The sequence below is a fragment of the Colletotrichum fructicola genome (genome assembly GCF_000319635.2).
Source record: "Colletotrichum fructicola Nara gc5 chromosome Unknown KSG_Nara_v1_contig03, whole genome shotgun sequence".
Taxonomy (NCBI): domain Eukaryota; kingdom Fungi; phylum Ascomycota; class Sordariomycetes; order Glomerellales; family Glomerellaceae; genus Colletotrichum; species Colletotrichum fructicola.
This window is the reverse complement of record NW_027094053.1, coordinates 747,521-772,903: the sequence shown is the minus strand read 5'-3', so window position 1 is coordinate 772,903 and position 25,383 is coordinate 747,521. Positions and strand designations below refer to the sequence as shown.

Here is a 25,383-nt window from a genome sequence, read left to right as displayed (position 1 = left end):
TCCATTTCAGCACCTAAAGTGAGGATGATTGCATTTATTTATAGAGAATGAAGAGCATGAAGGCTCCCATGGCGTTGTTGGTATTGTCAGTCGTAGCGTGTAATCCCGCTTACCGAGCCTCTCACTGAAACTTTCGGTGAGCCCCTGGGCGTAGTGAGGAGCTCACTGAAATCAATGTAACGTGCTTGGGCTTGGATTGGCCATTTCATGGTCAACAACAATGGTTTTGATATAACCATCCTTATTAATTTCTCGATCCATAATGCAATTGTTAGTTTGCTTATTTCTTCACGATGCTGATGCTGTCTTGCCAGCACAAGTACAGAGCCAACTGGTACACGATGCTGTGCCACCCGCATCTAGCTATCAAGCACACCGGATCCAGGCACCGCTGCTCGGCGACATCCGACTCATGAATTAATATCAATCACCTGCAGCGATTCTAGACAACCAACATGCTCTGCATTCAAGATAGGCTCGCGTGCCTTGTTGCCCAAGAAGGGTAGCTCATCACCGAGCTGAGAAGCCACAGCGTTGGCATCCGTCTTCTTATCTCTCACCCCAGCTGTCTGTCACTCAACGCGACGCGTTTACGCAAGCTCCATTCCGCCCGCGGTAAATGGCCAATGCCCCTCCAACCAACCCCCGGGGCCGGAACCGCAGCTTCTCGCTGAAATTGAAAAGCTCTCAGCCTTGGCGGAGCGGAGCTCAGCGCCATCAGCAGCTGACCTTCCGTGTTCGGCCTAGGAACCCAACGTTATCAGAGCAAAGTTTGAGGGCACAGCTGGGGAACGACCGCTGAATGGATTAACGTTATTTGTGCTCCTCCGCTGAACCCCACTGGCTGTCAGGGATCGTTACTAGCGGACGGCCGCACCAACTGGGGTGCAGAGTTGGTCCTCCCTCCCGGGTTTCGACGGACAGCTCGTGAGACATTGGATATCGAAGCTTGCATGAAAAGAGAAGGACGGACGAGATTGGTGATGGTAGAGCAAAAGTGCTGCCAAGCCGGTCTGGCACAACATCACGGCGACGTGGGATCGCCACCCCAGCTGTCATGCTGTGGTACCGAGAGACTGTTTCGATGTGCATGTTGGGCTCATCATGGACGGGGCAGCGGGTTGTGGACATCAAGCTACTGCGTACTCCGCTTGTTGATCTGGTTCATCAGGGTGGTTTTTCATGTTGCATGACACGAACCAACCGAAGCCGGTGAGCATGCGGCTGCCCAGCTATCCACATCAGACATGGAATCTTGAAAACATCCAAGACATTCTATCACACCACAACGATTTCCTCGGTCGCCGTTCAGGAACGTGGAACAAGCTTCAGCGAGACCGTGACGATTCGCAGAGTGCAGATTGGTCACTGCCCGTCTCCAAGCCAAGGAGCTTACACCAACAGTCGTGCCCCCATCTCCGGCGGACGTAGACGGACGAACCCTAGGAACCCTTTCCCCGTTCCTCCCCCAAGGTCAAAAGAGGCAAAGGAGCCGCTGATAAGCCAATCATCTGAACCACGACCACACGTGTATTACACCCCTCATCTGCGCTTGAGGCTTGGCAAATGCAACATCGTCACCAAAGAAGCTGTTCTCCCGGCATCATTCAACCTTGCTAACGTCTTGGCTGCGCGCGCCGCCAACGGGCCCGTCCAGCCACTCACCTTTCTCGCGAAAGAGAGCAGACCGCGGAGCGCAATTCGCATGCAGGGCCTCGTGGGATTTTCTGCTCGTTGCCCGTGGCACCGTCGCAACCCGCCCACAAGAAAGCTGCAGAGATCGGCGTGTCTCTGAAAGGTCTTGGCAAGAGATTAGAAAATTTCATATATAATCCCACCGAGGGGAAGCTCGTGACAGTTGACGATAGCTTCCTCTTTCGCGACGTCAGCGTGCCGAAGATCTCTTCCTCCCTCCCCCACGTCCTCAACGCGGCGCATCGTCAATCGCAGCATCGTGGAGCCTTCATTGACTTCTACTGCATCTGCTCTCAATCGCGGCCTCAATTGCTCGTGATTCTTCACCTCCCTCCCACATTCCGGCCTCATTCAAGATGCGTCAATCCATCTCAGCGCTGGCCCTCGCCCTCGCTGGCACCGCCCTCGCGGTCCCCGAGAAGCAGGATGCCGACCACCTCTACTCCTCCCGCCTCTCCAAGCGCGGTATCGACGCCGAGGGCAACTTCAACATGTCCTTCTTCCACGTGAACGATGTCCACGCCCATCTCGACGAGTACTCCTCCTCCGGCACCGACTGCACCCGTCCCGAGCGTGGCTGCTACGGCGGCTATGCCCGCATCAAGCACACCGTCGACGAGCTGCGCCCCCAGTACAACGACTCTCTCTGGCTGAACGCCGGCGACGAGTTCCAGGGAACCCTCTTCTACTCCTTCTACAAGGGCGAGAAGATCGCCGAGACGATCAACCAGCTCGGCTTCGACGCCATGACTCTCGGCAACCACGAGTTCGACGGCGGCGACGACGAGCTGGGTGACTTCTTGCAGAACCTCACCTTCCCCATCGTCTCGGCCAACATCGTCTCCGACAACGAGAAGCTCAACAAGACCATCAAGCCCTACCACATCTTCGAGGAGCAGCAGCTGGCTGTCATCGGCGTCACCACGCCCACCACCCCGGGCATCTCCTCGCCTGGCGCGGGCACGAAGTTCCTCGACGTCGTGACCACCGTCCAGTCCACCATCGACCACATCAAGTCCACCACCAACATCACCCGCATCGCCGCCCTCACCCACATCGGCTACGACGAGGACCAGAAGCTCGCCGAGCAGACCACCGGCCTGTACCTCATCATGGGCGGCCACTCCCACACCCTGCTCGGCTCCATGGAGGACGCCGAGGGCCCCTACCCGACCATCAAGCAGAACAAGGACGGCGACGACGTCTTCATCGTCACAGCCTACCGCTGGGGCGAGTACGTCGGCTACATCGACGTCACCTACGACGCAGAGGGCAAGGTCCTCGCCTACCACGGCGGGCCCATCCACCTCACCAACACCACCGAGCAGGACCCCGAGCTGCAGGCCCAGATCGAGTCGTGGCGCGGCCCCTTCGAGGCCTTCGCCGCCGAGGTCGTCGGCGTCTCCAACGTCGAGCTCGACCAGACCCTCTGCCAGAAGCAGGAGTGCATCCTCGGCAACGTCATGACGGACGCCATGTACGAGTACCGCCTCAACAACTCCGACTCCGCCAAGCCCGACTTCGCGCTCATCAACGCCGGCGGCATCCGCGCCACCATCGACGAGGGCAACATCACCCGCGGCGAGGTCCTGACCTCCTTCCCCTTCGGCAACTCCATCGTCGAGATCACATACTCTGGTTCCGACCTGCGCAAGGTGCTCGAGGGCGCCGTGACCAAGGTCAACCAGTTCAACAACGAGCCCATCACCTCCTTCTTCCAGGTTTCCAAGAACATCGTCGTCGAGTACAACCCGGCCGGCAACAACGGCTCCAAGCTTGTGTCGGTCGAGATCGGCGGCGAGGCCCTGGATGACGCAAAGGACTACCGTGTCGTCACTCTTGACTTCCTTGCGGGCGGCGGTGACAACATCTTTGTTGCCACGACCGACTTTGTTTCGCTTGATACCCAGGACGAGGTTCTTGTTCAGTATGTAGAGGCCAAGAGCCCCATCGATGCCAAGATCGAGGGCCGCATTGTCCAGAGCAACGGTACTGCGACCTCACCTTCGAGCACTGCTTCCGGTACCGCGGCACCTACCGCCACCGGTGAGAGCGGTGCGGCCATGGTTTCCGTCAGCATGGGTGCGCTGGCTGTGAGCTTGCTTGCTCTGTTGGCTATGTAGATAGTGTCGGATGACGATGCATTCATGTATTAATGAAATGGATGATGTAGATGTATGAATAAGAAAACATGATAGTACTCTAGCCATGTTGATGTCTATGAGCCTAGTGGGATGCATCCATCTCCACACTTTGTGGCCAACAAAATACAGTGGAGCTATTCGCATAGTTACCTTACTTGAGCACATGTACTCAGCAGCGTGCAGGCCAGCTTTGTGGCAGACATATTGGTGCTGGCAAGACGTGAGGTACACAAGATAGCTCATTGCAGCCCTGCAAGGCTCGATGATAGCAAGGGGCAATGATGGCAGGGAGTTACAATAACAAGTGACAAACACGAAAGAGAACAACGGCAGACAACGACAGACGACAGGGACGACGATGGCAAAGGACGACAACAGCAGAGACAGATAGCAGACATCACAGACATCACAATGGGCAAGTGTATTGAGAATAAGTGGATGTATTGACCAACCGCAAAAGTGCGTTGGCGGAGAAAAAAAAAGCCTCTTGCGAGGAAAACCAAAGCCAATGGCTAGTAATCGTACAAATACTTCAAGTTGCCCCAGAAGGGGAAGTCACTAGTAGTCGGGTCCTTGTGCCACTCTCGGTAGAACTGTCCCATGGCCCGTTGCTTGCGCGCCAGATACTTCGAGACAATGACTTCGCGCTGGATCTTCTCGTCTCGGTGGCTCTCCTGGAGCTCGATGCCGGCGAGATCCATATTTTGGCGCTGGTCGGTCCATGCTGCTGCATTGTGGTTGAGTTGGTGCTGCTCTTGGTCGTGGATGCGAAACCACTGGTCTTGCTGATCCTTGGCTAACTTGGAAGCGTATCGCTTGGCATGTTGAGGAGAAGGGGTGTCCACGATTGGCTTCACGCCGACATACTTACGCGGAGTCCAGATGGTAGTGGGATCGTCAGAGAGGGCCGTCTTCTTGTTAAAGAGGCGGACGATGCGACGGAAGAAGCTGGTGATGCAAGACATGATGAATGGAGTGGTGAATGACCAACTGATGAGTAATTGAGTAGTAAGTGATCGACTGGTAAGCAGTCGAGTGACAAGTAATAGTAGAAAGTAAAAGTGGCAAGTAAGAGTGGCAAGTAAGAGTGGCAAGTAAGAGTGGCAAGTAAGAGTGGCAAGTAAGAGTGGCAAGTAAGAGTGGTATGTAAGAGTGGTAATGCAAGAGTGGTAATGTAAGAGTGGTGTGTAATTGAGTAGTGGGCAATCGAGTTGCAAGTAATCAACTTGTGTGAATAATCAAGTGGGTTGAATTATCAAGCGTGGTTAAAAAGCGCGTGAACAAGCTGGAAGCTGAGAAATTGGATGATTGCGAATGAAGAAAAAGATCAAGAGAAAACAAGAGGAAGCCCGAAATCCCGGGCTTATAACCACTTTCTTGAGACCATCTATGGTCTCACGCATTAACTTGAAGTTGCGATAGCTTCGACCAAAGAGGCGTCCACCTGTACGGGTTGCACCTCTCAGACCCGGGAGCCTTCAACGAGGGGTTGATTTGAGTTCAACTAAAACCATTCTAACTACTCTAACTATTACTCACTCCGGGACCTTGAAGGATGACTCGGCTGTCTTCTTTTCTCTTTTTTCTTTTTTCTTTTTTGTCTTTTTCCTTTTACTTTTTTTGATACTCTGAGCTGTTCCTCGTCTACATGTCGACAACTCATCATGGTGCTCCGGACGAGGGCAGCGCGCCATTAACGCTGGCGCTAAATTTCACCGATGTCTCAGGGGGACAATAACATAGCCTCACTCGCCAGGCGTAGGCAGGATGGGAGATACCTTCAATATGTCTATAAAGGTTCCTTGCCAATCAACTTCATCATCTTAGGTTACGCAAGGTCTCCGAAAACAACATTACCTTTTGGCGTTATTCTTCCCGTTTCTTCAACCCTTTAGTCTTTCCGCCAGTCCATCTCAATGTTCTCGATATACGAAACTTTCGGTTTGCTGATACTCCAACCAACCTGTCGAGACAGAAGATTTCTCCCTGGAAGCTTGATTTTGATGGTCAGTCATGCTGGGGCAAGACAACAAGTTGCATTTGAAGATCATAAGAAGTCCCGATAGCTTGATCGCTAGAAAGCTTCCTCTTAGTCGGGAATGTCTTGTTGAGAATCATGATTCGGATCTTTCGTCAAACCTGAGGTAGAGACTGGAATCTAGGTTATCATTTCCAATGCTTTGTGATTTCGAGCAACTTGGAAGGCTTTGTATTCCTAACGTAAGACACCTTATCGAATACTGTCTACGTCCTTACTCCACACCTGCACGGATAGTTCCAGGTTTCAATCTCTGTCCATGCCGAGTAGACGATGCAAGTTCAAGAAACTTAATTCTCGCTCATCTGCTTCTCTTCATTCTCCTCCCGGCTCCTAACCATTCCTCGTCTCGAGCGAAAATTCAAGAAATCCTGAATCTCCTTTGTTCGTCGCTCTGCCGTGGACCAGCTTAGAAACATGTTCTTCCAATAATGCGAAGAGGTCGAATAGCAATTATCCTACGCCGCATTTCTGACCCTACAGTCATAAAACCTCAATTTTCTCACCTTTCAAACTCGGAGATCGTATGGCTCTCGGAGATTCGATGGTCGGTTGATTTGGGCCGTGCAAGGCGCTGGAATGGGCAACCGCGCGGGCTCGTGTTGCGCGGGATGGAGTACGAGGCAAATCACTGGGGCAGGAAAACCTGAAGCGATCCTCTCACGGTTCGCGTCTGCCCTGGGTCCCAATGAAATGCGACTAGCGTCACATTCAATACGCCCACAATGAGACGTGTTCATGGATCGTGGGGCTCGGCCTCTTTATCTCATCTTATCAGATCGTTTCATCTGCATCATCTACCCGACGGCGGCGTGATCAGGACAAGCTTTACGTGCCAAGCCGGCATCTGATCGCCTGGCATACACTCCTCGCGTAGACAGTTAGGTCAAATGATGGGGTGAGACAGCTTAATCTGATAGCAAGCTCGTAGTCAACGGAGACCGGTCGCCTATAAAGGAGGCACATCAGCTCCGTAAGCTCCTCGCTCTCGTCTTCACCGCTACATAACTCACAATCATCCGGACTACTTCAGACAACTATCAACCCAATCACCTCATCGAAATGAAGTTCCTTCAAGTTTTCGCCCTGTTCGGTATGTCTTCGGCCCTTCGATCCAAACGCTGAACAGTGATCAAGTACTAATCACATCATTGACGACAGCCACCTTGGCCTTCGCTGCTCCCACCAACCCTCAAGTTCAGCCTGAGTTGGAGACCCGCCAGTGCCCCTACGACAACTCGAAGCCCCTTGGAGGTTGTGCTTAGGAGATGGAAATCGTCTGTTGATAGTCCTGAAGGCCGCTCTCATGGAGCTGTCGCTGTGAGAGGCTTGCAGTTGACAACGTGGATCCACACTTAAGCAGCTAAGACCTCATCGCTCGATAATTGAGGTTGTACGTGTGGATTCCAAACTGGTGTTAGGACCTCTGGCGAAGGAAAACGTGGTAGAATGAGCAATAAGCCAAATAATATACTCTTCTACCCTCGAGGTGATCCGCAAGTCCTTTGAAGATGAAGTTTCTATCGAGATGCCAAGTAACGAACGGGCCAACAAGACTTGAAATGCCTCTAACAATACTTGAGAGTGGACTTATTTGGGCAAGACTTTGAATCTTAACGAAGACTTGATGATGAAAATTCAGGCCAAACTCGCCGGTATAGATTCGACACTGCGTTTTTAATGACCAACCTAGCCGCCGTTCTTCTCGTAGCTCATGTCTCGCGGTTCATCCCATCTTATCGTTGAGTTGTTCCCGGACCCATGTCTTTAGTGAGTGGAGAATACTCCGGCAACGGCGTTCCCCCACACAGCCGGTAGCGCTGGATAAACTCATGGCTTGAACTCTCAATTTAACCGTAAAGCCAGTGCGAATTGCCCGACTTTTCCAGCGCGTCCGGCCATGGAACTCGCGTACATCAAAACTGAGAAAGGTTTCAAGACGAGTCAACACAGCTAAGCGGCCCGGAATTCAGTTGCAATGGAAGCGTACACAAATTCACAAAAACACCATGATCCTAAGGCCGAAGTGATGCTTAAACTCTCGACCTAAAATCAATTGGCATCATCTGACCCCCCACAAGCCAGGCCTTCCTGGCACTGACATCATCAAACAAGCGAACAGCTCCTCTTAGCTAATTGGCAGCGGAGTTTCGCGGAGCTGCCAAGGTGAGGGGGGACAAGACTTCCTTTTAAACAATCTGGCGATGCCGGCGTCCTAACCAATCCAAGTATCGTCTCCCGGCAGTTCCCCATAAAGTCATTCGTTCTATGCGGGGAAAGTGGATAAAAACAACATTTCCAAGGTTGCAATCATGTAGATCGACAGCACCGAATCCGACCCTTCGGGTCAATGCCGTCCGCCAAATGAGCATGCGACTCGTGAGCATAAAAACTCCCCGAACCCAGATGAGGGTGGCGTCTTGCGTTGCATCCGATTGATCAGCCAAGTCCGTTATCATGGGAGTGTTTCGCACGTTCGCCGTCGGCGTGAGCGCTGTTGCGGTCGGCCTTTTCGGAGTCGCAGAGGCGAAGGACTTCACGCCACACGTCGACTTGTTCCTTGGGACAGAAGGTCCCGACGGTTCGTCGTACCAAGGCGGCAACGTCTTCCCCGGACCAACTCTGCCGTTTGGCGCCGTCAAGGTCGGCATCGACACCACGAGATGGGACACCAGGTACCAGGCAAACGCGGGCTACACAGTCGAAGGCAACGTCACCGCCATCACCATGCTGCACGTCAGCGGAACGGGAGGTGCTCCCACCTATGGTTTGATTCCTCAGATGCCCCTCACTACACTTGAGGGCGTGAATCTGCTGGATAACATCACATACATGCAACCCAGAGTCGGGCATGATGTGGCAGAGGTCGGATACTACAAGATGGTGCTGGAAAATGGAGTCACGGCAGAGATGAGCGCCAGCATGCACGCAGGCATCATCAAGTACGAGTTCTCCAAGGATGGCGGCCGCCATGTCCTGGTTGATCTGAGTCACTACCTCCCGACACGTGGTAAGGAATCTCAGTGGTACAGCAATGGGTTCCTCGAGCGCAGTGAAGACGGCTCAACATACTCCGGATATGGTATCTACAGGGAAGGCTGGTCACTTGGTAGGTTACAAGATGCTGGAGTAGAAGTACAGGCTAACCGACCCTTTGCAGGCGGCGATTTCAAGATCTACTTTTGTGGCCAGTTTGACAGCGTGCCGGAAGACGTCGGCCTGTTCTCTGGCATCTACACAGATCCGTACTGGCCCAACACGACGGACGTCAAGCCGTTTTACAACAACGCGACGTCGATCCATGGAGGCATCGATGGCTATCAATATGCCGACCGTATTGGAGGCATCTTCTCATTCCCCTCGACCGTGTCTACCTTGACATCAAAAGTGGGCGTCTCGTGGATCTCAACCGAGAAAGCTTGCCAGTTCATCAAGGATGAGATTCCTCATTGGGACTTGAACAAGACCGTGACACAGGCGAAGGCCGCATGGAACGATGAGGTGTTGTCCAAGATTGATGTCCAAACTCAGAACGAGACACAGCTGGAGATGCTCTACACCGGTCTTTACCACTCGCATCTGATGCCCTCTGATCGCACGGGGGAGAATCCTGCCTGGGAGTCGAAAGAGCCGTACTATGACGATTTCTATACCCTGTGGGACACCTTCCGCTGCACCCACGCGCTGATCTCACTAATTCTTCCGAACCGGCAAGTCGACATGAGTAAGAATGCCCTAGACATGCCATGAAGTTTCCAGCTTACATATTTTAGTCCGGGCCATGATCGACATTTGGCGACACGAGCGCTTCTTGCCCGAAGGCCGCAGCCACAACCACAATGGGCGTGTCCAAGGTGGTTCGAACTCCGACAACGTCCTTGCCGACGCCTACGTCAAGAAGCTTGACAAGGATAAACTCATTAACTGGGCAGACGGCTATGCTGCCGTCCGTACCAATGCCGAGCTGCAGCCTTACAATAACTTTGACTTCAACGACCCCACGGGGAGCACAAAGGAGGGGAGAGGCGCCTTGGATGACTGGAAGAAGTACGGATACGTATCGACTAACTAGGGACGAAGCGTCAGCAAGACGGTGGAGTACTCTTTGAACGACTTTGCTGTCTTTCAAATTGCCAAGGGCGAGGCGCCAGATGATACCGGGAAGTATTTGAACAGATCCACGTAAGACCTCTCCGGAGTATCAGGCATTCTTAGAGACAAGACTGACGTAGCATAAATAGCGGATGGCAGAAGATCTGGCTCGCTGATGTAGCTGCGCTGAACTTCACCGGTTTCCTCGCCCCGCTGCAGTCCAATGGCACCGTTCTCCCTGGATACAGTCCCCTTGCATGCGGCGAGTGCAACTGGGAAGCTATCTCTTACGAAGGCACCCCTTGGGAATACAGCTTCACTGCTCCTCACGACATGTCTACCTTGATCACATTAATGGGCGGCCCTGCTAAGTTTGAAAGCCGACTTGACACCAGCTTCATTCCCGGACTTGGTGAGCAGGAGCAGGGCAACAACGGCATCGGCAGCATGATTTACAACCCTGGCAACGAACCCAGTTTCATGACTCCATTCCTTTACAACTACATCAAGGGCAGGCAGTGGAAGAGTGTGATGAGAAGCAAGTTCGTCGTGGATGAGTATTACCACGTCGGACCCAGCGGTATTCCAGGCAACGACGATGCCGGAAGTATGAGCAGCTGGCTCGTGTGGAACATGCTCGGACTCTACCCTGTGGTTACTCAGCCTATTTACCTGATTCTTTCACCTCGATTCGAGAACACAACCATCAAGCTCGGCAAAGACGGCGGCCAATTACAGCTCACAGCCACTGGGCTCGATCAAGGTCCGTATATCCAGTCTTTGAAGGTGAATGGCAAGGAATGGCACAAGAGCTGGGTCACGCATGATGATCTTCTAGGCGAGAATGGTGTAGGAGGCAGGCTTGAGTTCGTGATGGGCGCGGAACCGCAGGAGTGGGACTCGGGTGAACTGCCGCCTAGCCCGGGTGCATTGTAAATAGGCGTCGACCAACCCGAGAGTTTACTTTGCTCGGTGACGCCACACTCGAACAAGGCATCCAGGCAAAAGAAGGCCTTATGAATAGAAACTTTAATTCCACCTATTTCAAAGTCGCTTCCTCCTTTCGAAATACGCAGATGAGGCTTAGAAAGTCTCAAGGCATTCACTATGATCGTCCATTCCTAGCGGCGGTGATCAAGCGAAAGAGTCAAGCTATCCGGGTGCATGCTCTTGAGAACCTTGGCAAAGGACCGGAAATTGTAACCTTAACTAGGTAGTTATGAAGGACTATTTATGAAAAGATGCCAAACCCCAAGGACACAAGACGTACGGCTTACTTTGGGGGTTGACTAAGAGGCTTTGGGAAGGTCTCAGGTGGTCAGCTGACGGTGGAGATAACACAGAACAGCGGCTGAATTCCCTCTTCGCCCGGCTTACGTCACATGTCTTGAACGCCCTGGAAATATATGTAATCAATGTCACACAGAACGAATTCAGCCTCGGTTCAATGGCTGGATGTCAGCAGCGGCCGGAGCGTGCTCGTTACTGCGTGCGTCCATATCTTGACAGGGTGAATCCTTCATGCTTCGTGACGGGTAATCTGTGCTTTGCAACAAACCTTCGTGCTCAAGACAAAAGTTCAATCTGAAGTATTCATCAATTTTGCCATGTCTCGCAAAATCAAGACCTTTACGTCTCGCCTCGAGGCGTCGTCCTACCATGCACCGGGCGGCGGCGCAGCCTATCAGCCCCTTCGGGAGAACCTGATCAAGAAGGTTTTGGAACAAGGCTACGATGAGGAAACAATGATTGAGCACGTGAGTAGTCGCCTTTGTGACTATTAATCATATCATGAGCTCATCATTGTGGCAGGGCGTGGTGTGGGCCGACGACCAAGATCCTTTCGGGCACATCATGAACGCAGGCTTCTCCCACTTCGCGTCTTCATGCAACTTCCGCGTGTTCGAGAGCTTTGAGGCGCAGCTCGGTGACAAGATCAACGACTTCATCAATGCAAAGGGCATCGGGGTCATGGTCAAGCAGTTCACTGTCGACATCAAGAGACCCGTTTCTTACCCCGACTCGGTAAGTCGGGCCGCCTTAGTCTTGGGGGCCAATTGCCATGCCTTGGCCGTACACTACGCTGACATTGGCGTACGAAATATCAGATCATCTGTGCCATTCGTTTGGGCGAAGTAAGACCCGACCGCTACTTCATCACCACGACCATGTGGTCTCTTAGGCAGCAAGCTCCAGTAGCTGAGTCGGAAGGATGGATCGTGTTCTTCGACTACGGCAAGGGCAAGGTTGCGAACCTGGTGGAAGCGGGGGGTGTTCATAAGGATCTTTACGAAGCTCTCAGTGTCAAGTGCGCGAAGATGAACGAGACCGCCGCGGCTTGGAAGAAGGCCCAGCCTCAAAAGAAGCAGCACAAGTTGTGAAGTCCAGTTATTCACATCGAAACTTATGATGATGCAGGTAGGCATCTTTATACGTAGGAGCAAGATCGTTCTTAGAGCACAAATGGGCGCCAGGGACGACACCGACAAGAAATTTGAGGATGATGAAAATGCGAGTTGCATGGTAAGCCGCAGGCTAGGCAATCAGAAATAAGAGTTGAGGAAAGAGCTATCTGAGATTACATGGGATACATCTGCGTTTACTCATTTGACTTGTACTTCTCCGGTAGCCCCCAAGGAGGCAACACATCAAAGACAGCAACATCCCCTTCAACATCATACAACTGCGACTCATTCGCAGGATAAGGCCTCTGAATCTCGTACCCAATGTGTCTAGCCATCCGCTCAAGAAAGCTACCCGCCTCAGTTGAATAGTAAGGCAGCTGACGTCTCTCGTATCCGACAGGCCAATCATCGTCCAGGTAAAATTTCTTCACGTCCTCGATATACAACGTCGTTGGTCCATGCTTACCACGGCGACCCAGGACACCGAATAAGTTGGCATACTGCGCGAGCGAGCAGACAGCGCCGTGGTTGCCGAACCTGAACTTGGGGTTTATGGCCTTGGAGTCGTTGTGACGGCGGTGGTGGTGCTCCGCAGCGTCTTCAAACGTCAGAGTCTCGCCATCCTTTGAGGCTGAGAGGAGTTGCTCGAAGAGGGTGTGGTTCATGTTGACGTTGTCACCCATGCCCCTGTCATTTCGGGTCGGAGCGGCGATGCAGTTGACTATAAACTGCACGGGATCATCATTGAAGTTGTCGAGGTCGATACGAGGGCCGGGATGCAATTGGCTAGTCGGGCTGACTACAAGCGCGATCTGTGGGCTGTGAGTGGACTGTCGTATTCAGCAGGCAACAAGCGGCTTACATTGTCATCACCAAAGTTCCACACCACCCGCATAGCCTGTGCGATTTCGTCGTAGCTGATGTTGCGGCCGGAGCGGTTGATGAACCCGCGGTTAGCGAGCGTATTAAGCGCAGGACATGAAGCTCGCCGATAGTAGCCGTTGCCTGAGCCGTTGGTGTGTTTTTTGTAGTAGTTGATCTTTTCGTCCCACGTGAAAGGCTCCTTGTACGGCGTGGGGTTCTTCGGATCGGGGATGTAGAGGTCGTTGTGACCGATAGCCACTTGGTCCCGCGCAGCCAAGATCCAGTCCTGATGACCAGGAAAGGAAAGTGCTGAGGGTACGATGACTGTGAAGAGCAACAGAAAGCTTTCGAGTTTCGACATATTTGCAAGAAGGCTGGGTATGCACGGATTCAGGAATGTTGGGACTGTGTTTCCGTGACGGCCCTTTTATGTGGTCTAACCGTTCCTCCATAAGAGCCCAAGGATTCATACTACGTCTCGCTCATGGTACGAATTTTAAGGAAATCTCGACACCTAGATCGTTTGCTTGTCTTTGAGCTCGTCACAAATTAGAAAAGCCGCGTCGCCACATTGCCAGTTACTTCCAAAGCAGGCGCAAGTTTGTGATAGCAAAATCCTTTGTCACAGTCACCGCCATTTCGGTGTCTATCCTTCGAGAATGGATGGAAGCAAATGCAGGCAGAACTTGCGAAAAGGGAATGAAGGAAGAGCGAAAACTCGGACAGGTCACAAACTACATCAGAACGAGCATAGACAGTGTCGTGAAAACATGGTCTTGAGGCACAGGCCTTGGCACGGATCTCACTTTGGCCATCCTTCGTAACTCAACGCGTACATATCTCACCGACATCCTATTGTTCCCTTCATTGTCACATGAGCAATCACATTCTCGCACTTGACATGAACTGTTGAAGCAGGCCCGGGCCGAACCAGCCGCATCAAATCCTGTAGTTTGCCCGCGGACAGGTGAACAATTGAATGACTCAGTGGGTTGGTGCCTAGATACGAGTCTTATCCGAGATGAATGGCAAACTGCAATATTCTGTCCTATTTGGGATGCTGATGTCGTATGAGCCCTTGCTTAGGAACCATCGAGGCTTATTCTTTGTTCGTCATCCACTGAGGTCTTGGGCAATTGTCAGCGTGAAATGGCGCAGTAAGGCATAGAGACTAGGCGACCGGCGGGAAGATGACCACTTCTGGATTCTTGTCTCAATTCAGTTTTAGCCTCATTGAGCTTGCATGGAATAAATTCTTGATGTTAAAAGCGACATGTTTCTCGATATGCTGAAGATGTGTTCTCATCAGCAGTGCAAGCAACTACCTATCTCATCACACCATCTTTGATCCTTCAGTCGACATGCGACTTCTTTTATCCATTGCCGGTCTCACGGCCGCTGCCAATGCTCTAGCTCTAAGGGCTGATGGCAATGTCACGTCTTCAACAGCAGTAGCCACCCCCACTGCCTGGACCGGGTTCCCAACTCCTACACAATACACACTCCCACAGGATGACCAAAACCTCCAAGAAAGGAATGTCGAAATCAAGCTCAAGCGTGACACCATAATCTACGTACCCTCGATCATTGGAGAAACCTCTCTCTTCATGGGAGGTTCTGTCGGAACCCAGATAGTTAGACAGGAGCAAGCCAAGTGGATCCACGACTTGACTCCAGTGCAGCAAGATGCCTTCAGAGAGGGCAACGCATCGCTCAAGGCCATTCAAGATGTAAGCTCACTTCGAATCCCAGAAAAGCCCGTCGCAAGTCTAACCACTCGGTTTATAGCATGGCGGACTCAAGACTTTGGAAGACTACAAGATCCTGTACGATGGCCACTGGTCCGGGTCAGCGCCTGGCGGCATCGCCCAAGGTCAATTCAGCAACTTTACCTCAGACCTCCTCTTCGCAATGGAGCGGCTGTCTACAAATCCCTATGTTGTCCGCCGCCTCAACCCAAACTCCGACAAACTCCCATTCTCTGTCGACGCCAATAACGTCACCCATCTCACGGGGACAACCCTCGACGCCCTCTTCAAGTCCGGCAGTCTCTTCCTGGCAGACCACAGCTATCAAGCCGAATACACAGCCCAAGATGGCCGTTACTCAGCCGCCTGTCAGGCGCTCTTCTTCCTCGATGAGCGGTCCGGGCACTTCCTCCCGCTGGCCATCAAGACCAACGTCGGCTCAGACCTGGTTTACACACCCCTGGACGACCCCAACGACTGGCTTCTCGCCAAAATCATGTACAACGTCAACGACTTCTTTCACGGCCAGATCTACCACCTCGCCAACTCCCATGCTGTCGCTGAGATTGTCAACCTGGCTGCCATTCGCACGCTCAGCAGCCGACATCCTGTATTCGGACTCCTGCAGCGCCTCATGTTCCAGGCCTACGCCATCAGAGCGACCGGTGAGATCGCGCTGTTCAACCCGGGCGGATTGTTTGATCAGAGCTTTGCGTTCTCCAACGTATATGCGAGGAAGTTTGCGACAGACTTCTACCCAACTGTCGCTGGGCCATTCCAGGCGAACTACTTCGAGGAGGACCTCCGCGCGAGAGGGCTGTTGAACGCCTCCTACGGTCCGGAGCTGCCTTACTTCCCCTTCCACGAAGATGGCCACAAGATTATCGGTGCCATCCGCACGTTCATTGAAACCTTCGTCGACACCATCTATGAGTCTGATAAAGTTCTGACTGAAGATTCAGAACTCCAGGCCTGGATTACCGAGGCCCACGGTCCCGCCAAAGTCATCGACTTCCCTTCCGCCCCGATCAACACCCGGAAGCAGCTTGTTGAGATCCTTACGCACATGGCCTGGCTCACCGGCGTTTCCCACCACGTCCTGAACCAAGGCGAGCCCTTCACCACCTCGGGAGTCTTGCCTCTCCATCCAGCTTCGCTGTACGCCCCCATGCCAATAGCCAAGGGCGGCATCAAAGATCTTCTCCCATGGTTGCCGAACGAGCAGAAGTCTGTCGAGCAGATCTCGCTCCTGGCACGGTTCAACAGACCGAAGATTGTTGAGAACAATGAGACGCTGCTGCACATGTTTGATGTTGAAACTCTACTCTCTGGCACTGGGGAAGCTGTGAAGGCTGCCAATGAACAGTTCATGAAGGCAATGGGCACAATCAGCAAGGAAATCAGCACGCGCAAGTTTGGCGACCAAGGGTTGAGCCAAGGAATGCCATTTATCTGGACGGGTATGGATCCTGGGGTGATCCCATTTTATCTTAGTGTTTAAACAATTCCGCTTGTGAAAGGGCGAGCGGAAACTATCAAATCGACATGTTCAAAACAAATGCTATGTATCCCGTCTCTATACTCTTGAACATCAACCTACCTACGTATATCATGGAGTTTCACGACCCGCGCAGTGTCTATCATCGTCGTCTATCGTCGTCTATCGTCGTCCATCGGGATCGTCCATCATGGTCGTCCATCGTCGCTATCCTTATCACTACCCCTATCTTGATGCCACTCACGGCATCTTGGGAATCGGCACAAGCAACTTCGCCACCGGCTGCGACCTGGTCCAAGAACGATCATGGCAATCACGATCCCTCGACCAGTCCATCGACAGCTGTCTTTGAGCATCCAAGAAATCCGTCGCATCAAATGCAATGCCAAATCTCCTCTGGAACCATGTGTCACACAGCCGCAGCTCCATGAACTCATACGCATCCACACCCCCAAAGACCTTGGGATACCCATCGTGCACATACCTACAATAGCGACAGAGTCTTGGGGGTGTGACGTACGTGTTGCGATACCTGAGGATTTCGTTGAGATTGACGTTGTAATCCAGTGCGTCAAGGTCTAGGAGCCACAACTCCTTGACGTCGGTGAAGATATCATACAGGATGCGCAAATTCATGTTTCCTGAGGGCATGTCGTAGTTCAGCCTGCGCTGGGGATACCAAGGGTACCATGGGACATAGCCTGGGGTCTGGCCAGTTGTTACCCAGTCCGTCGGATAGTTCCCGTCGGCGACGTTGTCAGCACCGTACTGCTCAAGCAGTTTCCAGGACCTCGCTCGCCCGTCATCCATCAACTTCAGCCACTTGCCGAGGTAGTTGCTATAGGCCTGGTCCTTCCAGTTGTCCATAGTCACAGCGATGGCCTTGAGGTCACCGCACAGCGGGTCGAAGAACAAGGGCTTCCCGATCCACGTCACCGGCATGGTTTGGTTTGCGGGGAAGTGGACTAGGACGAGATCCTGCAATCTGCACCGCGTTGGGTCGCCGATGAAGGTCTTCGGGGTGTGTCGGCATGCCGCACGTTCGGCTGAGGTCATGGTGGACACGGTGGTCAAGGACCAGTTACCCTGCTGCTGAGGGAAACGGTTCAACACGTTGAAGCGGTCAGATGCGTCGCGACTTCGGTGGTTAATACTTGCAACGTGCACATCTGGGGTGGAAGACTCAATTACATGGATGATTTGGCGCCAGCTTGTTTGGTTGGCGACGTCTTGACGTCGAAGGGGGTGGAAGGTGAGGTAGTGGGCATTTTTGCAGGGGCAGGGGGTGATGCTAAACGGAGGGCAATTTGGCTGGTGAGTGCGGTGTTCTCTAAAGTTCACGAAGCGAATCTGCGGTTGGTCAGGTTCCGCAGCACTAGCAACCTCGTAGATTTCATCCTGGAGCTCCCCGGGGAGGTTGCAAAAGGGGTGGACAGGAAGATCATTGAAGCTCCAGGTATTGGAGTTGACGTTGCTCATGTTGGGCTTGAGATGGCGGACGCTATGTGTAAATCGGAGTTTCGTCTCTGTCGTTCTCTCTGTCCTCTGTCGTTGTCCCGGTTGTCTTGTCTGTCGTTATCGCTGGCGTCGTCTTAGTTAAGATGAGTGATAATTGGTTGAAATGAAGTTGTAACGAGCAGACGTAGTAGTCGTGAGTCTAATAGATATGATTAATGGTTTGATTGTTGATGAGAGAAAAGCTGATGATGTTGGAGTCGATTACTCGGAATGCTACGACGATGCCTTCATGATATAGGCCGAATGTTTGTAAACAACCCCATTGTTAGCCAGAGCGATGTTCGAGATCAAAGACCCCATCACATCAACATGAGCTCAAAAACAGACTCCATAACAAAGTCTAGCTGGAATTGGCTCAAAGCGAACAGTCCGCCGTTGTGCATTGCTTTTGTGAAGCTGAAAGAATGAGTACTACCCACAAAGATGAAAGCCGATTCCTTTTCCCATACAATGCCATTGTGCAAGATCCCTCCAACGCCATCCAGAAAGACTTTTGGTGTTACATTCGGGTATCAAGGATAGATTCACTGCCCCCTTCCGATGGGGTAGTTGAACATCAACAGCCCGTTCAAACCGCCAACCCAGCCGTCATCATCGTACTCGGCCGCGTCGCCCTTACCAGGTCCGCAGATGACACAGGGTACGCCGCCTTTCCAGTCGCCGCTGCCAGACTCGCCTACCATCTCACCCTCGACGCGAATTTCGGTGCCGATCGGGGCGCCGGCGCTGCGCTTGCCATCGATACTCACCTCGAGCTCGCCATCGCGGTTCTTGCTGCTGACTTTGAGCGTAACTTTGGTATTGAGGGGAAGCACCAGCGGACGGAAACTGAGACTTCGGGGGCAGATTGGTGTGATGAGGAGAGATTTGACGAGGGGGTGGATGATGGAACCGCCGGCGCTGAGGCTGTAAGCGGTTGAGCCGGTAGGCGTGCTCAGGAGTATGCCGTCGGCGACGGCTTCTGTGAGGAAGCGGTTGTTCAGGTAGATGTCGATATGGGCGAGGTGTGGTTTCGGGCCACGGTGAATGAGCAGTTCGTTGAGCGCGTGGATAGGCTGCGGTATGTCGCGCTTTGTCAAGATGGTGTCTTCTGGTGGTGTCGCAGGGAGATGCGCCTGCGACTTGGTCGTCGGCAGCAATTGGCTATTAATGTTCTGACCATTCGTGTCGAAGACCCCGACTCGCAACCGGTGTCGAAGAAGAATCTTCGCCGCTCTGCTCGGACCCATACTCTTTCCAGGAGAGTGGTGCCATCCATTGTCTTTGTTCTTCGGCTCGTGCTCCATCTCTCCACTGGCAACCCTCGTGTGCGGCCCCATCAAATCCTCGGTCGCAACCCCGCTGCCGCTCATGTATGCCTCCCTCCACGCTCTTTTGTATTCCTCAAATTTCCATTCAGCCAAGAACCCTATCGTCCCAAAGTTGAAAGCGAGGATCGGTGGTACGGAGGAGTACATGCTGAAGTGGCTGGCTGCGCGCAAGATCGTTCCGTCACCGCCCAGTGTAGTGATCATGTCGATCTTGTCGGGGAAACTCGAGGGATCGCAGGTGTAGATGGGGAAGTTGAGCGACTCGTGGACCATCGTCGCAACTCGCGGCTCGAAAATCAGGTTGAGGCCTGTGTATGTGCTATTCAGGTGCTTCGCAAAATCGATCGTCGCACGCAGGACTTGGGGCGACCGCAGCTTCGGCATGAGGAGGATATTTCGTGGTGGTGTCGGCCAGTGCAGAGACAGCAGGCCGGAAGTCGAGTTTGGAGGGTCTCGGTACTTCGGAACTATTCTTCGAGGAAGGGAGGAGACTTCGCGTATTTCGGCGGCGCGGGCGGCGCTCGTCGTCGAGAAGTTCAACGGTCGAAAAGCTCGAATCGGCCCCGCCATGGGCAGGCGAGCTCGACTGCTGAGGGCCCAAATGCTGGACATTTCGGGCAGATAGTCGCTTGAAAATGATAATAAGCGCCTTCAAGAGTGGTTCATGGCCAGGTGCAACGGCCAAATACCTGTCGCTGAGGCGGTTGGACCTGTCGCGCGTGGAAGCTTGTGTGGAGGAAGAAGCGGCAGAATGAATTAGCAATGACGACAATTCCATTTGCCAGCCCCACCTAAGCTCTCACCGACACTGACTTCACCGAGCTGAGTCATCACAAGCCCCCGTAACCCCGCTTCGGGCCCGAGCCGATGGAAGCCGGTGGGTCCTCTTCGGCCGGTACCAGCCGTCTCGACTTTTTGTGTCAAGCCTTCCAGGTTTATAGCCATCACAACGAGATTCTGTTCACCATTGTATTAGGAGGATGCGAATATGCATGTGACCGCGGATGGGGTACATGATGAGGTCCAACACTTATTTTGATGCTACTTAATGTTTACCAACGCCTTTATCAACGCCTTCTGCGTGAGGTGGCCTGTGAAGGGCAATCTTAACGTGCTAGCGTATCAAGCGAGTTGACTTCCTAAACGCAGCCTAAACCATGAGCTATCGAGCGCAATACGAGAGGGCGACCTTATCATCATCTTTGATCTCATTTTTGTCCACCGTTTGTGAGACGATCGGGCACACTAGCAGTATCGTTTACGTAGATGTCCAGAACTGGGTTGGGGCTGTCCGATCCGCCGGAGCCGCTTTACGATATTAGCTCTCAATGTCAACCTGGGACGTTCGGCCATGCCTCACCTACTACTCAAAGGTAGAGGCAATTTCAAAAAGTCTTCAGTGCTACTCGCACTTAAAATTAGGAGGTGTTTGCTCTGGTGGGATTTCATCTCGATAGACTTATGAAACGATCAGCGAGCACCGATCAGCGAGGAGGATAGATCTTCGACGGCTCAGTATGCATTGACCTTTTCTGGTAGTAGCATGATCCATTCCAATGCATCTTAAATGTATCCTCAAGACTATCAGCAGTCTTGCGAGAATTCGTCACCATGCCACGTGCATGTTTAGGGCGTGATGCATCGCCTCCGCTGCGTCGTGAGGTGGCAGAAATGTCTAAGCGATCGTAATTTGGTTGGCAAACGCGAAGGCGGGCGACAGCGGATCCTCCCGCTTGCTCGCCTCATTTCTCATGCATTGGGTAATGACCCATTCAATTTGGAGTCGGTCAGCGCCAAGGTGGCTGTCTTGTACGCATCTGATAGGCGGGCAGCATTAGGCAGCACGACCATTCGGCATCTTGACCGAAATCGTATTATCCTGCCAATCATTTCTGTGGGAAACTTCTTCTCCACGGAAGCCTACCCTTTGATATAAGCAGCCAAGGCAGTCCATCACAGAATGCCTGGCTACGTTCGACTGTTCGACACACCGCCATGGAAGCAATCGGGCTAGCAGCGTCAATAGTAGCATTGATCGAGGCCGCAGCGTCCACAGTCAAAGTTACCAGGGCCATTCGCCAGCGTCTCAAAGATGCGCCAGCGATTTTTAGCGCAATCGAGACAGATCTGCATCTGATACACAGCGGATTGCAGCACGTACAGCTACTGATATCTCGCGGTGCTAGAGGTTACATCAGTCCAGATGGTCAGCGGGCTGTGCTGGCAACCCTTGACTCCGCTCAAGCCATACTTCTGTCAATTGAGACGACGTGTGTAAAGTTGGAGACGCAAAATAGAAGGCGTAAATTGCTTCGATGGGCAGTTATTGGCCATCCAGACGTGGAAAAACAAATGAGTGAGCTGAAGACTATGCAATCGAGTTTGAAGACTCTTTTCCAAATCATTGGACTGTAAGCAAGCCATATCCTTTTTCCAGCAGTGTACTGACTTTTGATTCATCAGCCAAGAGCAGTCCAACATGGCTCTCGAAATCGACTCCATAAAGAGTCTTGTCATCGACTTATCTGACAAATTGGAGGGCAGTCGCAACACCGAACCAGTCTTGACAGCTGGGTCCCCCCGATATCCTGTAACACAAGAACATCCTCAGAATATTTCTTACGACGTCCTTTTCTTCCCAGGCTGGCTTCGATGGCTAGGTTGTCACATTTCACTCGTGAAAATCTCGGAGGTATGGTCAAACGGCTCATTGAAACATTATGTTCTGGCCTTTCAATTACCAATTGTTCCGGGGATTTATAGTCTAGGGGGACAGATAGCACTCCAAAAGGCTCCCTACTGTCAGTTCCTATCTCTTGTAGCGCCCTCGGTCATTTCGCTCGGCTGCATCGTTGCGGAAGACTCCGCTGCTATGATTGCCTGTGGCAGGGGCGATCTCTTCACGTTGAAGCAGCAACTCAAATCGGGCAAGGCTACATTGGGTGACATAACGAGCCAAAGGTGGTCCCTTATGACGGTAAGTACACCCCAGTGTTCAACTTTCGTGGTATCCTAACACAAGATAGTCTGCCATTAAGGGCGGTAGCAAGGAGGTTGTTGAGTTTCTGTTGGACAATGGAATCAATGTTAATACGACGTTCGGGGAAAAACAAACGTAAGAAAATGCGAAGTCGGCTAATTATTTCGTTTGCAATATTCGACTAATCGTTTTACAGGAGCCCGCTTCAGTGGGCTATTAGACTCAGGAAATTAGACATAGTAGAGAGACTGGTCTCCCGAGGGGCTGATGTGAACCACATTAGCATGAATGGATGGTCTGCTATATTCTATCTTTGGCCAATCACGAAGATGGGTCAGGGGAGCATGCTGGACCAGATCAACCTTTTGGCAAGGGCAGATGATATTGAGTTAAATCTCATTGACAAGTGGGGCTGGACATTGCTCCACCGACTGGCGGCCTACGGCACTGACCTTGAAGTGCGGAGAGTAATCAAGCTCGGCGCTGATTTGATGATCAAACAGCTTCCCCTTGGGCGGTCAGCAGTCTTTCACTCTGTTTTCTACGGGAACCTGGGAACTCTGATTGAACTTATGCGACATTACCCACAATCCGTTATTTTCGACACGGATGAGCGAGGTTGGACTTTACTACATATTGCGGCCTCGGCTGGCCACAGAGACATTACTCGGCATCTTCTTGAGGTCGGCTCGAATCCTTATGCAGAGTCCAGGCCGTTTTGGAGTCATATCACCGAGTCAATCTGGGGCAGGAGATGTACGCCAGCTGAAGCGGCTGCAGCTCAGAGTCGGGAGCGCTTAGTTCAATATGAAGATCTTCTTGAAGATCTCGGCATAGAGCGCAAGCTGGTACTTCTTGGCGATGGCGAGGAAAAGGGAGAACAGTTTTGGGATGCAGAAGAGATTATTTCCTAATTGTACATGCACAGTCTAGATAATCAATGAGTAATAAACATTCATTGCAGAGATTTCGACGCCAAACGTGCGAGATTAACGCGTTAATTCGGTTTACTCCTCCACTAGCTCCTCCTCGTCATATGCCTCCTCAGCCTCGTCATCATCCATACCAGCGTCTTGATACTGCTGATATTCCGATACGAGATCGTTCATGTTGGACTCCGCCTCCGTGAACTCCATCTCATCCATGCCTTCCCCAGTGTACCAATGCAAGAACGCCTTTCTGCGAAACATGACGCTAAACTGGTCCCCAACCCGCCTGAAAATGTCCTGAATAGCCGTTGAATTTCCGATGAAAGTCGAGGAAGCATTCATTCCAACAGGTGGGATAGAACAATGGGCCGTCTGCACATTATTCGGAATCCATTCCACGAAATATGCGGAGTTCTTCGCCTGCACACCCCGAATCTGCTCTTCAATCTGCTTCGTCGACACCTTCCCCCGGTAAATCGCAGAGCAGGTCAAGAACCGCCCATTCCGGAAATCCGACGCCGACATGACGTTCTTCGGGTCGAACATCTGCTGCGTCAACTCCGCCACCCCGAGATTCTGGTACGCAGCCGCAGTCGTCAACGGCGCAAATCCGACCGTGAAGAAATGCAATCTCGGAAACGGCACAAGATTCACCGCCAACTTCCTCAGATCCGCATTCAGCTGTCCAGGGAAGCGGAATCCCGTCGTCAGCCCAGACATCACCCTCGACACCAGCTTATTCAGATCCCCGTACGACGGATGCGCCTGCTTCAGCGTCCGGCGACAGATATCGTACAACGCTTCGTTATCGATACAAAACGTCTCGTCGCTGTTTTCGACAAGTTGATGAACTGAAAGCGTCGCATTATAAGGCTCCACGACGACCTCCGAAACTTTGGGCGACGGCAGCACCGAAAACGTGGCCATCATCCGGTCTGGGAACTCTTCCCTCACCTTGGCGATAAGTAGCGTGCCCATACCCGAGCCCGTTCCGCCGCCCAGCGAGTGGGTGATCTGAAAGCCCTGCAGGGAATCGCACGTTTCGGCTTCGCGCCGCACGACGTCTAGGACTTGGTCCACCAGCTCCGCGCCTTCGGTATAATGCCCCTTGGCCCAATTGTTGCCCGCGCCGGACTGGCCATGAACCATGTTATCCGGACGGAAGAAGTTGCCCAACGGGCCCGAGCGGATCGCGTCCATTGTGGCCGGCTCGAGGTCCACGAGGACCGCGCGGGGGACGTATTTGTTGTTGGAAGCTTCGGCAAAGTAGACGCTCAGGCGGTCGGACTGTTGCGTGGATTCGCCGCGGAAGTAGCCATCTTGGTCCAGTCCATGTTCATCATGGATTGTTTGCCTGTTCAGTCGTTCGGTGTGAGCTTGAGTCTCAGGAGGGACATTTAAGGGATGTACCAGAATGCAGTTCCGACTTGGTTGCCCTGTATCAAGTTATCAGCAAGAAACCCATGGGATAGGACAGTCTGCTACTTACACATTGGCCGGTCTGGAGGTGGATCTGTGAAGGACATTCGTCAGTAAGACTTGCTCACACTTTTTCCAGCTTACGACGATGACGACGTAATACTTACAATCTCACGCATAATGAAGGTAGGAACACTTGACTGAAATGATGGAAAGGGGGTACACAGCACCAGTGTCTTCACCTGATCATTTCCAGGGACATATCCACCATTTATCAGGTATCATTGCCGAAACAACACGCCCCTTAACGCCGAAAATGCCTACCCCCTGATTCGTCCGGACTCCTCGGGCCCTCCGCCGCCTTTCGGCCCAAACCTCCGGAGGGGCCCAGACCACCGACACGGTCTTGTTTAAACGGATGCCTGCACCCGGTAAGCGACTGCCTATCCGTTTTGAAGAAGCCTGGAGTTCACGTGCGGTACATGTGTTTGTGCGTGGTGGGACAGGCCATCTTGAGTCACGCCGCGACATTTTTCAGTTTGGGTGGATCCTCCATTACAAATTCGGACGATGTCGGTTGGCGCCCTTCGTCGCTTTAAGTGATGTTTACACGGTGGAAAAAGAATGATGGCTGCTGCAGGAACAGAGCAGATGGCTTGGGACTTCTGTGTGTTATTCGGCTGCCTGGGGGCTTTCGGCGTTTGGGTGTTGCCACTGGTGTGTTGGCGCAGGCAGCTGCATTC

The 25,383-nt window shown here is 52.5% G+C and overlaps 10 protein-coding genes across 10 annotated transcripts; 5 read left to right on the top strand and 5 right to left on the bottom strand.

Annotated features, from left to right (window-relative positions):
- Positions 1-2,051: 2,051 nt before the first annotated feature.
- Positions 2,052-3,818, top strand: NT5E (5'-nucleotidase; the record flags this gene model as incomplete). Its single annotated transcript, XM_032030770.1, has 1 exon — positions 2,052-3,818. One exon carries the CDS (start codon positions 2,052-2,054, stop codon positions 3,816-3,818), a length of 1,767 nt encoding a protein of 588 aa, XP_031893271.1.
- Positions 3,819-4,351: 533 nt separating this feature from the next.
- On the bottom strand, positions 4,352-4,804 carry CGGC5_v004994 (uncharacterized protein; the record flags this gene model as incomplete). The annotated part of the gene is made up of 1 exon (XM_032030758.1): positions 4,352-4,804. One exon carries the CDS (start codon positions 4,802-4,804, stop codon positions 4,352-4,354), a length of 453 nt encoding a protein of 150 aa, XP_031893274.1.
- A 3,530-nt stretch (positions 4,805-8,334) lies between these two features.
- CGGC5_v004993 (putative secreted glycosidase) lies at positions 8,335-10,905 on the top strand (the record flags this gene model as incomplete). The annotated part of the gene is made up of 5 exons (XM_066151376.1): positions 8,335-8,986; positions 9,038-9,601; positions 9,651-9,924; positions 9,958-10,059; positions 10,119-10,905. 5 exons carry the CDS (start codon positions 8,335-8,337, stop codon positions 10,903-10,905), a joined length of 2,379 nt encoding a protein of 792 aa, XP_066008926.1.
- Positions 10,906-11,576: 671 nt separating this feature from the next.
- On the top strand, positions 11,577-12,350 carry CGGC5_v004992 (uncharacterized protein; the record flags this gene model as incomplete). The annotated part of the gene is made up of 3 exons (XM_032030724.1): positions 11,577-11,726; positions 11,782-11,994; positions 12,078-12,350. 3 exons carry the CDS (start codon positions 11,577-11,579, stop codon positions 12,348-12,350), a joined length of 636 nt encoding a protein of 211 aa, XP_031893555.1.
- A 218-nt stretch (positions 12,351-12,568) lies between these two features.
- Positions 12,569-13,599, bottom strand: CGGC5_v004991 (putative sterigmatocystin biosynthesis peroxidase stcC; the record flags this gene model as incomplete). Its single annotated transcript, XM_032030713.1, has 2 exons — positions 12,569-13,186; positions 13,237-13,599. The coding sequence occupies 2 exons, from the start codon at positions 13,597-13,599 to the stop codon at positions 12,569-12,571; spliced, it is 981 nt and encodes a 326-aa protein (XP_031893560.1).
- A 1,000-nt stretch (positions 13,600-14,599) lies between these two features.
- CGGC5_v004990 (Manganese lipoxygenase) lies at positions 14,600-16,487 on the top strand (the record flags this gene model as incomplete). Its single annotated transcript, XM_032030702.1, has 2 exons — positions 14,600-14,968; positions 15,027-16,487. The coding sequence occupies 2 exons, from the start codon at positions 14,600-14,602 to the stop codon at positions 16,485-16,487; spliced, it is 1,830 nt and encodes a 609-aa protein (XP_031893561.1).
- Positions 16,488-16,724: 237 nt separating this feature from the next.
- CGGC5_v004989 (uncharacterized protein) lies at positions 16,725-17,752 on the bottom strand (the record flags this gene model as incomplete). Its single annotated transcript, XM_066151375.1, has 2 exons — positions 16,725-17,622; positions 17,676-17,752. The coding sequence occupies 2 exons, from the start codon at positions 17,750-17,752 to the stop codon at positions 16,725-16,727; spliced, it is 975 nt and encodes a 324-aa protein (XP_066009147.1).
- Positions 17,753-18,526: 774 nt separating this feature from the next.
- CGGC5_v004988 (putative NAD kinase 2) lies at positions 18,527-19,924 on the bottom strand (the record flags this gene model as incomplete). The annotated part of the gene is made up of 1 exon (XM_032030679.1): positions 18,527-19,924. One exon carries the CDS (start codon positions 19,922-19,924, stop codon positions 18,527-18,529), a length of 1,398 nt encoding a protein of 465 aa, XP_031893563.1.
- A 1,758-nt stretch (positions 19,925-21,682) lies between these two features.
- AKR1-1 (Palmitoyltransferase AKR1) lies at positions 21,683-23,206 on the top strand (the record flags this gene model as incomplete). Its single annotated transcript, XM_032030668.1, has 4 exons — positions 21,683-21,723; positions 21,776-22,289; positions 22,339-22,427; positions 22,489-23,206. 4 exons carry the CDS (start codon positions 21,683-21,685, stop codon positions 23,204-23,206), a joined length of 1,362 nt encoding a protein of 453 aa, XP_031893556.1.
- Positions 23,207-23,299: 93 nt separating this feature from the next.
- TUB1-1 (Tubulin beta-1 chain) lies at positions 23,300-24,819 on the bottom strand (the record flags this gene model as incomplete). Its single annotated transcript, XM_032030657.1, has 4 exons — positions 23,300-24,575; positions 24,632-24,657; positions 24,711-24,734; positions 24,808-24,819. 4 exons carry the CDS (start codon positions 24,817-24,819, stop codon positions 23,300-23,302), a joined length of 1,338 nt encoding a protein of 445 aa, XP_031893557.1.
- Between the last annotated feature and the right edge of the window lie 564 nt (positions 24,820-25,383).